The 13772-nt window shown below is 42.2% G+C and overlaps 1 protein-coding gene across 9 annotated transcripts in view; it reads left to right on the top strand.

The window, feature by feature from the left end:
* LOC106589905 (calcium-activated potassium channel subunit alpha-1) overlaps window positions 1-13772 on the top strand; it is a 196769-nt gene that overhangs the window by 96303 nt on the left and 86694 nt on the right. For all 9 annotated transcript variants that reach the window (XM_045710060.1, XM_045710057.1, XM_045710056.1 and 6 more), the window contains exon 4: window positions 13142-13235. In XM_045710060.1, coding sequence (XP_045566016.1) covers window positions 13142-13235 — 94 coding nt within the window. The remainder of the gene's footprint in view (window positions 1-13141; window positions 13236-13772) is intronic.

Genomic DNA, 13772 nt, shown 5'->3' with positions numbered 1-13772 from the left:
AGTAGAACAGAACAGAGTAGAACAGAACAGAGTAGAACAGAACAGAACAGAGTAGAACAGAACAGAGTAGAACAGAACAGAGTAGAACAGAATAGAACAGAGTAGAACAGAACAGAGCAGAACAGAACAGAGTAGAACAGAACAGAGTAGAACAGAACAGAGTAGAACAGAACAGAGCAGAACAGAACAGAGTAGAACAGAACAGAGTAGAACAGAACAGAGTAGAACAGAACAGAGTAGAACAGAACAGAGTAGAACAGAACAGAACAGAGTAGAACAGAACAGAGTAGAACAGAACAGAACAGAGTAGAACAGAACAGAGTAGAACAGAACAGACAGTGTAGAACAGAACAGAGTAGAACAGACAGTAAAGACCAAAGTTCCTGCTCAAGAACTCCCTTTCTGATTTTTTGCTGTGTTTTGCATTAAAAGAGTGTTACGTCTACTCCCGCTCCTCCACTCCGGCGCTCGATGTCGCCAGTTTATTCATTATTACACACACCTGCCGCCATCGTTAGGCGCACCTGCGCTTCATGAGACTCACCTGAACTCCATCACCTTCCTGATTACCTCCCCTATATCTGTCACTCCCTTTGGTTCTTTCCCCAGGCGTTATTGATTATGTTTATATGTTTCATGTCTGTACGCTACTCGTGTTTCTTGTTTTGTTCCATATTTGTTTATTTATTAAATTCACTCCCTGTACTTGCTTCCCGATTATTAGCGTACACGTTACAAAGGGCTATATATATATATATATTTTTTTTTACACATATATTTGTTACTTCCAAATAGGAAAATCAACAGTTACAGAAATACCATTTTCTTATTTTTCACCCCCCAAACCCCAAACCAAAGACAAAAACATAAACGACAACAACCCAACATTAAGTCCTCACATTTCCAACAACCCAACATTAAGTCCTCACATTTCCAACAACCCAACATTAAGTCCTCACATTTCCAATAATCAATACATAATATGTAGTTGCAGATAATGCAGATTACTATAGCCAATATTCACATAAAAATATAGAGAATATTCAGATTTCTAATGCTTCTATAATATCACCTGTTTGCAAAAATTCAAAAAACAGATCCCAAATATCATGAAACTCTGGGGCTTTATTTTTGGTATATAAGTACATTTTTCAAGAGCCAGGCTTGACGTTAATTATTTGAACCAATGACCATGTGAGGGGGGGACTGACATACTACCTGTGGAGAGCAATTGAATGTCTAGCTTGTAGTAGACAGAGGTCAAACATTTTATTTTCTCTCATACTGTATGTAAAGAGATATTAACTGGGTAAAGATTTAGAATGCATAGTTTAGGGATTAGTGGTAATGGGGTAGAGGTAATCTCAGAGATATAGAGCAGTACTGAGCTCCAAAACGTTTGTATCTCAGCACACACCCACAGGCAATGATACAAGGTGACTAGGCGTGGTACGTTTAACACACAGGAATTGTATAACTGCCTTCATTTTGCTGGACCCCTAGGCAGCAGCTAATAGGGGTCCATAATGAATAATAAATAAATACAAATAATATAAATACAAATATAGGTCTGGGATATTAGCGTCAAATTTGTGGAGCTTAACAGGGGTGATATGTTCTTATTATCCAACTGTATTGCTACAGTCTCAGGCAGGTGTTTATTGTCTGTATCTGAGCTCTAGAGCATATCATACCCCAGTACTCTTCTGAAATATCTTCCTGTCGGAGTTGTCTTTAAAGAGTAGCTACCATTTCCCCCAAATACAGGTGTGCCAAGCTTGTAGTAACATCATGTGACCTCTCCCATAACACAGAGAGTGTTTCTAAGGTGGTCAAAGGAGGTTGCAGATTGTTTTAGACTGGAAAAAATACAGCTTCTCAAATGTAAGGATTTGAAAAAATGCATTTGTGGTAAGTTGAATTTGCTCTTGAGTTCTTCAAACTAAACATGAGCCCTTTGTCATTATATAAGTCCATTACTTTAACAATATGTTTCTTTAAACACCAAATCATTTTTACCAGGTGTGAAATTGTTATTTCCCCAAATTGGTGTAAAATTGGATAATACACGGGATTCAGCCAGATATTGATGTACTTTGTGCCATACACAATGCGTTTCGGAAAGTATTCAGACCCCTTGACTTTTTTCACATTTTGTTACGTTACAGCCTTATTCTAAAATTGATTAAATTATTTTTACCCCCTCATAAATCTACACACAATACCCCATAATGACAAAGCACAAAGAGGTTTTTAGAAATGTTTGCACATTTGTTCCAAAAAAAATCTGGAATATATAACATTTCCAAATGTATTCAGACCATTTACTCAGTACTTTGCTGAAGCACCTTTGGCAGCGATTACAGCCTTGAGTCTTCTTGGGTATGACGCTACAAGCTTGGCACACCTGTATTTGGGGAGTTTCTCCCATTCTTCTCTGCAGATCTTCTAAAGCTCTATCAGGTTGGATGGGGAGCTTTGCTGCAAAGCTATTTTCAGATCTATCCAGAGATGTTCGATCGGGTTCAAGTCCGGGCTCTGGCTGGGCCACTCAAGGACGTTCAGAGACTTGTCCCAAAGCCACTCCTGCGTTGTCTTCAAATAAAAAAAATTCAAATCAAATGTAATTTGTCACATGTGCTGAATACAACCTTACAGTGAAATGCTTACTTACAAGCCCTTAAAACGATGCAGTTTTAAGAAAATACCAAAAAAAAATGTTTAAAAAAGTAAGAGATAAGAAAAACTAATAATTAAAGAGCAGCAGTAAATAACAATAGCGGGACTGTATACAGGGGGTACCGGTACAGAGTCAATGTGGAGACTATATACAGGGGGTACCGGTACAGAGTCAATGTGGAGACTATATACAGGGGGTACAGGTACAGAGTCAATGTGGAGACTATATACAGGGGGTACAGGTACAGAGTCAATGTGGAGGCTGTATACAGGGGGTACCGGTATAGAGTCAATGTGGAGGCTATATACAGGGGTACCGGTACAGAGTCAATGTGGAGGCTATATACAGGGGGTACCGGTACAGAGTCAATGTGGAGACTATATACAGGGGGTACCGGTACAGAGTCAATGTGTCAATGTGCGGGGGCACCGGTGTCGAGTTATTTGAGATAATTATGTACATGCAGGTGGGGTTGTCAAAGCGGCTATGCATAGATAATAACAGAGAGTAGCAGCAGCGTAGTGGGGGGGGGGGGGGGCAAATAGTCTGCTTCTAGCTTGAACCTAGACCTGGCGCTCCGGTACCGCTTGCCGTGCGGTAGCATCGGAACCTTTGCCCCCAGTCTGAGGTCCTGAGCGCTCTGGAACTGGTTTTCATCAAGGATATCTCTGTACTTTGCTCTGTTAATTGTTCCTTCGATCCTAACTAGTCTCCCAGTCCCTGCCTCTGAAAAACATCCCCACAACCTGATGCTGCCACCACCATGCGTCACTGTAGGGATGGTGCCAGGTTTCCTCCAGAGGTGACGCTTGACAATCAGGCCAATGAGTTCAATCTTGATTTCATCAGACCAGATAATCTTGTTTCTCATGGTCTGAGAGTCCTTTAGGTGTCTTTTGGCAAACTCCAAGTGGGCTCTCATGTGCCTTTTACTGAGGAGTGGTTTCCGTCTGGCCACTCTACCATAAAGGCCTGATTGGTGGAGTGCTGCAGAGATGGTTGTCCTTCTGGAAGGTTCTTCCATCTCTAAAGAGGAACTCTGGAGCTCTGTCAGTGTGATCATAAGGTTTTTGGCCACCTCACTGATCAAGGCCCTTCTCCCCTGATTGCTCAGTTTGGCCGGGCACACAGCTAGGAAGATTCTTGGTGGTTCCAAACTTCTTCCATTAAAGAATGATGGAGGCCACTGTGTTCTTGAGGACTTTCAAAGCTACAGAAATGTTTTGGTACACTTCCCCAGATCTGTGCCTCGACACAATCCTGTCTTGGAGCTCTGCGGACAATTCCTTCGACCTCATGGCTTGGTTGTGGCTCTGACATGCACTGTCAACTGTGGGACCTTATATAAACAGGTGTGTGACTTTCCAAATCATGTCCAATCAATTGAATTTACCACAGGTGGACTCCAATCAAGTTGTAGAAACATCTCAAGGATGATCAATGGAAACAGGTTGCACCTGAGCTCAAGTTTGAGTCTCATAGCAAATGGTCTGAATACTTATGTAAATAAGGTATCTCTTTTTATTTTTAATACATTTGCAAATAAATAAAAAAAAAGGTTTTTGCATTGTCATTATGGGGTATTGTGTGTAGATTGATGAGGTTAAAGATGGAACATAACAAAATGTGGATAAATGGAAGGGGTCTGAATACTTTCCGAATGCACTGTAGTTAGGGTGTTTTTAACAAAGGGATTAGTAGTATTCATCTTTAGTTTCTTAAAGGGAGGCAGAGTACAAATATCCATTTGAAGATAAGCCTTTTGTGGACAACATTTCAATCTGCAGCCAGGGTAACTAAGGTACCTTGGAGAACCAAAATATTGCGGCCCTCTGTTAAAGGGAAAATAAAGAGCCTTGGTTTTCTGTTTTAGAGTATCTTTTTGATCTTTGGGAAAAATAAAGGTGGTGGAGTCAGAGGAATTTATTGAAATAGGTAAAGACATTTGGGCAGAATATGATATGTATTGTACCAGTAATATATACAGGTTAGTTATTTAACCTTTATTTAAAGAGGAAAGTCAGTTAAGAACAAATTCTTATTTTCATTGACAGCCTAGGAACAGTGGGTTAACTGCATTGTTCAGGGGCAGAACGACAGATTTTTACCTTGTCAACTCGGGGATTCAATCTTGCGATCTTTCGTTTACTTGTCCAACGCTCTAACCACTAGGCTACCTGTCGCCCCATAATGATATAATGATGTTCATCTGTTGATGTTTTCTGTTGCACTCGTTACCATGGGTTCAGAAGTTGTCGATCTCAAGGAGCTAATTTCTGGTGTGATTTGAATACCAAGATATGTTAAACCTTGTTCTGTATATACAAATAGATGCTGTACTAATGGATTCAAATGTATTTATCTTGCTTTTTGAGGAAAAGGATCGAAGATTAGGTTTTATTTACTTTAAACCCAGAAAACTGACCAAACTTATTAATTAAATTGGAGAGGGAAGCGATAGAATTCTTTAGATCTGTTGGGAACTAGAGGGCATCATCGGCATACAGGGCCACTCGATGTTCAAAATCCGATGTTTGAATTCCATTAACTGACAGGCTGGCTCACATTGCAATGGCAAAGGCTTCTATAGCTAAAAGGAAGAGTCCTGGACTGTCTGGACACCCTTGTCTCGTTCCCCCCCCCCCCCAAAAGGTTGTGAAATCAAGTTGTTAGTGGCAACTTCTTCAGTGGGGTCTGTATATTATATCTTAATCCATTTACAGAAGTATTTCCCAAACCCAAATCTCTTAAACACTTAAAATAAACAAGACCACTCAACTATCAAATGCCTTCTCTTCATCATGAGAGAGTATGACAGTATCAGGGGACCCTTCACACATGGGAGAGTATGACAGTATCAGGGGACCCTTCACACATGGGAGAGTATGACAGTGTCAGGGACCCTTCACACATGAGAGAGTATGACAGTATCAGGGACCCTTCACACATGGGAGAGTATGACAGTGTCAGGGACCCTTCACATATGAGAGAGTATGACAGTATCAGGGGACCCTTCACACATGGGAGAGTATGACAGTGTCAGGGACCCTTCACACATGGGAGAGTATGACAGTATCAGGGACCCTTCACACATGAGAGAGTATGACAGTATCAGGGGACCCTTCACACATGGGAGAGTATGACAGTGTCAGGGACCCTTCACACATGAGAGAGTATGACAGTATCAGGGACCCTTCACACATGGGAGAGTATGAGAGTATCAGGGACCCTTCACACATGTGATATGTTTAGCACTCTCCTCACACTCAACCTTCAGGGATTTTCACGAAGCCATTTTGGTCTTTGTGTATTAGATATGGGTCTGTAACTTTCACATTTTGATGGGGATTTATCAGGTTGCAGAATAAGAGTGATTAAAGCACTCCTTAGAGAGGATGGGAAGCATTCTTGGTGAAAGGATTCAGAATACATACAGTATCCAAAATTTGACCTAGAAGTTTGGCCTTAAATAAATGTCTTATAAATATCTATTGGGAGCCCATCTGGACCTGAAGCTTTAACTCCCTTCAACATCATCCAATTCCTTCTCCAGATCCAATTTTGTATCTTCTGAAATAGAGGGAAAATCAAGACCATCTAAAAATGATGTCTGATTATATAAGTTCTCAGGAGATTCACAATTGTAAAGTGTATTGTAAGTAGGAAGCAAATGTTTGGTTTATTTCTACGGGATCCATTGATAATTGTCCATGTAAATTATGAATTTGCATTAATGACCCTGTCTGAATTTAGCTTCTTAATGCGCCAGGTCAGCAATTTACTGGACATTTCACCTTGGTCATAGAAGGACTGTTTCAGCCTCATTAAGCAGTTTGCAGACATTGAAGTGGAAAGTTCTTCATATTGAGCTTTAAGAGCAAATAATTCCTGGTTTACTTCCCTCTCCAGTTCTCTGATTTTAGAGATTTTTTTTGTACTTTTTTACCCCTTTTTCTCCCCAATTTCATGATATCCAATTAGTTACAGTCTCGTCCCATCGCTGCAACTCCCGTACGGACTCGGGAGAGGCGAAGGTCGAGAGCCATGCGTCCTCACGACCCTGTCAAGCCGCACTGCTTCTTGACACACTGCTTGCTTAACCCAGAAGCCAGCCGCACCAATGTGTCGGAGGAAACACTGTACAGCTGACGAATAAAGTCAGCTTGCAGGCACCCACCCCGCCACAAGGAGTCGCTAGAGCGCGATGGGACAAGGAAATCCCAGGCCGGCCAAACCCTTCCCTAACCCGGACAATGCTGGGCCAATTGTGCGCCGCCTCATGGGTCTCCCGGTCACGGCCGACTGTGACACAGCCTGGGATCGTACCCGGGGCTGTAGCGATGCAGTGCCTTAGACTGCTGCGCCACCCGGGAGGCATCTCTCTCATTTTCAGATTTAATTGATTTTATTTGAAACTGGTAAAACGGTTCATTTGCCCACTAATATATGCTTTGAAAGCCTCCCATCTGGTACTCGCTGACGTTTGATCAGTGTTCAATGTAAAATAAACATCTATATGCACTCCAATGTAATGTAAGAAGTCTGCGTCCTGTACACACCTGGGTGCAAGCGCCATCTAGAGGATCCTTTGATGAATTTTGTATCCCTGTAGAATAATGACACACAGGAACGGTCACTCAGAACAATACTATCTTATCCACTTCCTGCTACATTGGGAAACAACGAGGAAGAAAATAAAAATGTAGTCTATACGAGAATATGATTTAAATGTTGACGAGTAACTTGAATAATCCCTGTTACTTGGGTTCTGAGTCCTCCATGGATCACATAGATTTCAGTCCTTAATGAAATGCTGTAATTTCTAAACCTGAGAAGCGATCTGCACTGAACAAAAATCTAAATGCAACATGTTAAGTGTTGGTCCCATGTTTCATGAGCTGAAATAAAAGATCCCAAAAAGTTTCCATACGGACAAAAAGCTTATTTCTCTTAAATGTTGTGCACAAATGTGTTTACACCCCTGTTAGTGAGCATTTATCTTTTGTCAAGATAATCCATCCATCTGACAAGTGTTGCATATCAAGAAGCTGATTAAACAGCATGATCATTACACAGGTGCACCTTGTGCTGGGGACAATAAAAGGCCACTCTAAATGGTGCAATTTTGTCATACAACATGTCTCAAGTTTTGAGGGAGCGTACACATTTTGCATGCTGACTGCAGGAATGTCCACCAGAACTGTTGCCAGATAATTGAATGTTCATTTCTCTACCTTAAGCTGCCTCCAACGTCTTTTTAGAGAATTTGGCAGTACGTCCAACCGGCCTCACAACCATGTGTAACCATGCCAGGCCAGGCCAGGACCTCCACATTTAGCTTCTCCACCTGCGGGATTGTCTGAGACAAGCCATAGAGACAGCTGATGAAACTGAGGGGTATTTCTGTCTGTAATAAAGCCTTTATGTGGGGAAACAATCATTCTGATTGGCTGGGCCTGGCTCCCCAGTGGGTGGGCCAGTCAGTCTCCCAAGTGGGTGGAACTTTGCCCTCCCAGGCCCACCCATGGCTGCACCCCTGCCATGGGGCAGCAGGTAGCCTAGTGGTTAGAGTGTTGGGCCAGTAACTGAAAGGTTGCTGGGTTGAATCCCCGAGCTGATAAGGTAAAAATCTCTTGTTCTGCCCCTGAGCAAGGCAGTTAAACCACTGTTCCCTGGGTGCCAAAGACATGGATGTTGATTAAGGCAGTCCCCCACACCTCTCTGATTCAGAGGAGTTGGGTTAAATGAGGAAGACATTTCAGTTGAAGGCATTCAGTTGTACAACTGACTAGGCCTTGCCCATGAAATCCATAGATTATGGCTTAATACATTTATTTAAATTGACTGATTTCCTTATATGAACTGTAACTCAGTAAAATCGCTGAAATTGTTGAATGTTGAGTTTCTATTTAATATAATAATATAAGGAAACTTTGAGTGGGCTAGCTCGCCATATTATTCACTTAGCAAACTCTAATGCTAGCTAGCTAGTTTTAGTTAGCTAGCCAACAGTCACATTATCCAAGGTGGTTTAATTCTCCGTAGTCCAGTGGTGGTGATAAACTACTCAGCGGCAACTTTGGCTAGGAAGAAGATCCACGTTATATGTCATGGATGAACGCCTCGGCTTTAAAGGGAGATTCAAACTTGTGTGACCGTCCATTGTTTGTCAGACGTAGTTTAGCTGGCAATGCTATTACATAGGCAATATTGAGGGTCCGAAGCTGGCATTTGACCCCGTTGTAGCCTTTTCTTTTTCGATGCAGGTCCGTAGATAGGCCAGGGAAGAACATGATCTCTTGGTCCCCGTTCATCACCTTGCCCTTAGCCCTGACTTTCCTCATCACTCTCTTTGTCTAGAAAGTTGAGAAACTTCATGATAAGAACTCGGGAAGAGGGGTGGCTTCTCGGGCCTGTAGGAGTTGTTGTTTTGACAGTGACTACAGTATCTTCCACTGTGCTAATGCGTTCGTCTGCTTTGTCCAAACACGTGGAGTAGGCTTGAAGGTCACGTTTAACCTCATTAATCCACGTTAGGACACCATCGTGTTTGGTGGAAAGGTCTGCCCTCATGGCAGAGATTGCTTCCAAGACCCCTTTGCTCTGGTTCTGGTTTAGGTCGTCGACATTGTTGGTTGCCATGTCGGACTCAAATTGTGAGGGGCTAGCTGAGCTTGCAGGGCTAACTGGGTTAGTAGAGGTAGATGAATTACCAGAGCTAACTGGGTTAGTAGAGCTAGCTAATTTAGCAGGGGTAATTGGGTTAGAAGAGCAAGCTGAATTAGCAGGGCTAAATTGCCTAGCCTGGACCACGTTGCGAGTTGTTCTTCTTGTTTTAGGAGGACTATGTTTGAGTCAATTCATAATGGATTTATATATGCCTGAAATTGTCCAATAAAATTGCTGTTTGTGTTACGAGGATTTAAAATAAGAGATTAAAATAATTTAGCCGAAATTGGCAGGTGTACTCTCTCCCTCTCATCCAGGTGTATTCTCACCCTGTCATCCAGGTGTATTCTCACCCTGTCATCCAGGTGTATTCTCACCCTGTCATCCAGGTGTATTCTCACCCTGTCATCCAGGTGTATTCTCACACTGTCATCCAGGTGTATTCTCACCCTGTCATCCGGTGTATTCTCACACTGTCATCCAGGTGTACACTCTCCCTGTCATCCAGGTGTACACTCACCCTGTCATCCAGGTGTACACTCACCCTGTCATCCAGGTGTACTCTCACCCTGTCATCCAGGTGTATTCTCACCCTGTCATCCAGGTGTACACTCACCCTGTCATCCAGGTGTACACTCACCCTGTCATCCAGGTGTATTATCACCCTGTCATCCAGGTGTATTCTCACCCTGTCATCCAGGTGTATTTTCACCCTGTCATCCAGGTGTATTCTCCCCCTGTCATCCAGGTGTACACTCACCCTGTCATCCAGGTGTACACTCACCCTGTCATCCAGGTGTATTCTCACCCTGTCATCCAGGTGTACACTCACCCTGTCATCCAGGTGTACTCTCACCCTGTCATCCAGGTGTATTCTCACCCTGTCATCCAGGTATACACTCACCCTGTCATCCAGGTGTATTCTCACCCTGTCATCCAGGTGTATTCTCACCCTGTCATCCAGGTGTACACTCACCCTGTCATCCAGGTGTATTCTCACCCTGTCATCCAGGTGTACACTCACCCTGTCATCCAGGTGTATTCTCACCATTAACTGACCCAATGTCATTAACTGACCCAATGTCATTAACTGACCCAATGTTAACAACAAGGCTCTCTGCTTGCCTCAGTCACACTTTGGCACACAGCAGCAGCAACTTGTTGTTTGTGTGTTCAGTGACAGCAGGTTGTAACAGATATGGGAACTTCCTGTAATTAGCCTTGTAGGTCTACTGAAACAGTATTTGCGACAGACAGAGTGCGGTGTACATTTTAGGACACTCTCAGCCTCAAGCCTCAACCATCCTTGAGTGAATTGTCAACCTCTCAAGGCTGAGGATGTCCTCAAATGTACACCTTAGTACAGACAGATAGAGCTCACTGCAAAAATCACCAGGAAGCAACTGAGAAAAGTCAACACTGTTCTGTCCTCATAAATAATACCATTAACCACAGAAAGAGAGTGAGAAGGAGGAGATCTATCCAGCTGGCAGGCTGGCCTGTGGACGCTTGACCTAGAATAAGTCTAGCTTTATATCAGAACCAAGTCAGAACCAAGCTCTCTCTCTCTCTCTCTCTCTCTCTCTCTTTCTCTCTCTCTCTCTCTCTCTCTCTCTCTCTAGAGTTAGCGTGTTAGTCTTTTGACATTATCTCAAGCAGTAAACACTTGTTTTTTGGTCCAAATAATAGTTTTTCTCTGATCTAAGTTTTGATTGAATTACGTTGAATTGATATCCTCAGATTACCATTTGTGTACAATAGCGTTCTTTGTTTTATATTTTGTAAAATAAAAATGTATCTGAGCCAATAACAATTCCACAGTTTGACCAAAATGCTACTACTCTCAGTGACTCATGCACGGCCATGCCTCTGTGTGCCTGAGTACAAGGAAGTGGATAGAGAGCGCTCAGAGTTTTTATGAAGAGGGTTTTTAACAATAAAAGATAGAATACCATTGTCTTACCAAGAGTTGCTGAATATCATCAAGCTTCCTTTGTCCTACCAAGAGTTGCTGAATATCATCAAGCTTCCTTTGTCCTACCAAGAGTTGCTGAATATCATCAAGCTTCCATTGTCCTACCAAAAGTTGCTGAATATCATCAAGCTTCCATTGTCCTACCAAGAGTTGCTGAATATCATTTTATATTCACTCTCCTTCACTGTTCATGCGTCTTTGGTTTAAAGCGAGGTAGCCACTGGCAGCCTTTTTCCTCTGTGTTTTATGGCTCTTATAGAGACTAAGCCACCGCTTCCTGACCAGCCACTCAATTATTGAGCAGCCCAGATCTGGCCTCCCTATGGTCATTACTCTTCTCTGTTATCCAGCTACCGTTGAGGATTCTCACTGGGATGAATCCTGCATTGCATCCTATTCCCTTTAGGCTACATAGATAGGGGCTCTGGTCAAAATTAGTGCACTATATAGGGAATAGGGCTCCATTTGGGATGCACTCTAGATATACTGTAATTATTATCATCTGAAGTGAAGGGTTGAAATATTCACAATGCTTGGACTATTCTTAGAATTGGCAGTTGCTGTTATTGGTAATGCGTAGTATAACTGGCATCATAAGCTTTATATGCATATTTATTGACACAATAATGTATGTTATTGTATAAAGGATTAGACAAATTATAACGCACTAGGTAGGTAGGCTAGGGCAGTTTGTCGCATGACATATTCAGTCACACTGTCCCGATCCACATATTAACAGGCAATAGCAGCGCTGATATATGACAGGACATCAACTGAAATGCACACTCTTAGATCTGGCTAGTTTAGTCTGTGTCCAGGGCTTCTGTTTGAGGAGTGTATTTGGTGACTGTATGACTTTACTTAACAACAATAGCATCCTATGTGGTCTAAGTTTGATGGGGGGGCTGGCTGGCTCATGTGGTCCACTCTATTGGCCAGGGAATACACTAACGGCTTTCTGACGTATTTTAGGATATAACCTACCTAGTTATGTAGGTCAAGGCACTATATGTGTTAACACGGTATGGTAGGTTGTATCCACGTGAGATACAACGGGGGACCAGTACGAATTTTTTTTATGAAATGTATGCATTCACTAGTGTAAGTCGCTCTGGATAAGAGCGTCTGCTAAATGACTAAAATGTAAATGTAAAAAAAATGCAATATAGGGCTATATGTCTGTACTGTAACCTCATAGGATGTTTACAATAAGCTTGAACTGTCATTACACATACCTGGATTTGGTTCACAGGATGAATAGTGGTGACAGTAATTCCAAACTTATTTATTTTTTAATTTCAATTCTTAGTGCCAGGTACAAGCGTTGAGGGTGAGACTGCAACACCACATTGCCAGTATCTGCTATGGCTGCTATGATGACATGAAATATGTCTTAACGCCTGCATGCTATTAACCCTTAAACTACTGCCACTGCACTGCACTGTACACACCTCTAGCGTTAAATATCCCGAACGGTCCTTCCTAGTCCCGTGTCAAAATAGCCTTTTAATGGACTTTTGAATGAAACACTACTTATTCATTTCTTCTACGTCAAAGCGATTTTCAGAAGAGTAAAGTACACACAGTTCTTTAAGGGGTTAATAATCAGGGGTAGAAGAACATGTTACAGTTATGTGCTTTTTTTAATGTAATTTGGAAAATGCAAAATGTCGCACCTTTTGAATTCCTTTCGTTCTTTATTTCTTCATCTTTTATTTAAAAACATTTTCGGGGGGGGGGGGGGGTGGTGGTAGGAAGTGCATGTTCAATAAGTGAGATGTTTCTAACAATGTTTGTTTTCTGTGTGTTTCTGACAGCCCCATCGAGTCCTGTCAGAACTTCTACAAAGACTTCACGCTACAGATCGACATGGCTTTCAACGTCTTCTTCCTCTTGTACTTTGGTCTACGGGTAAATAAAGACAACGCTACGTTAGATGTGTACACACGTTGTTATGCTAGGGAAGTTTCAATCGTGTCATGAAATAAAGATATTTATAAAACTGGGTGGTTCGAACGCTGAATGCTGATTGGCTGACAGCTGTGGTATAGACCGTATACCACGGGTATGACAAAACATTTATTTTTACTGCCCTAATTACGTTGGTAAACAGTTTATAATAGCAATAAGGTCACCTCTGGAGTTTGTGGTATACGGCCAATATGCCACGGCTAAGGGCTGTGTCCAGGCACTCTGCGATGCGTCGTGCCTAAGAACAGCCCTTAGCCGTGGTATATTGGCCATATACCACACCCCCCTGTGCCTTATTGCTTAAATATACCCACACATAATATAGACATTAAAGTCGAAACATTGCACTCAATAAAACTGTGGAAGCATTCAACAGTTTTGCGGCTGTCTAGCTATCTTTCATGACTTTCTTTAATGCCTTTTGTACCCTGAACAACCTATAGTCATGTATCAACATTGAAAATGGTGGTGTATGGT

The sequence above is a fragment of the Salmo salar genome, chromosome ssa28 (assembly GCF_905237065.1).
Source record: "Salmo salar chromosome ssa28, Ssal_v3.1, whole genome shotgun sequence".
Taxonomy (NCBI): Eukaryota; Metazoa; Chordata; class Actinopteri; order Salmoniformes; family Salmonidae; genus Salmo; species Salmo salar.
Note: the sequence above shows the minus strand (reverse complement) of the source record. Positions and strands in the feature narration are given on the sequence as shown.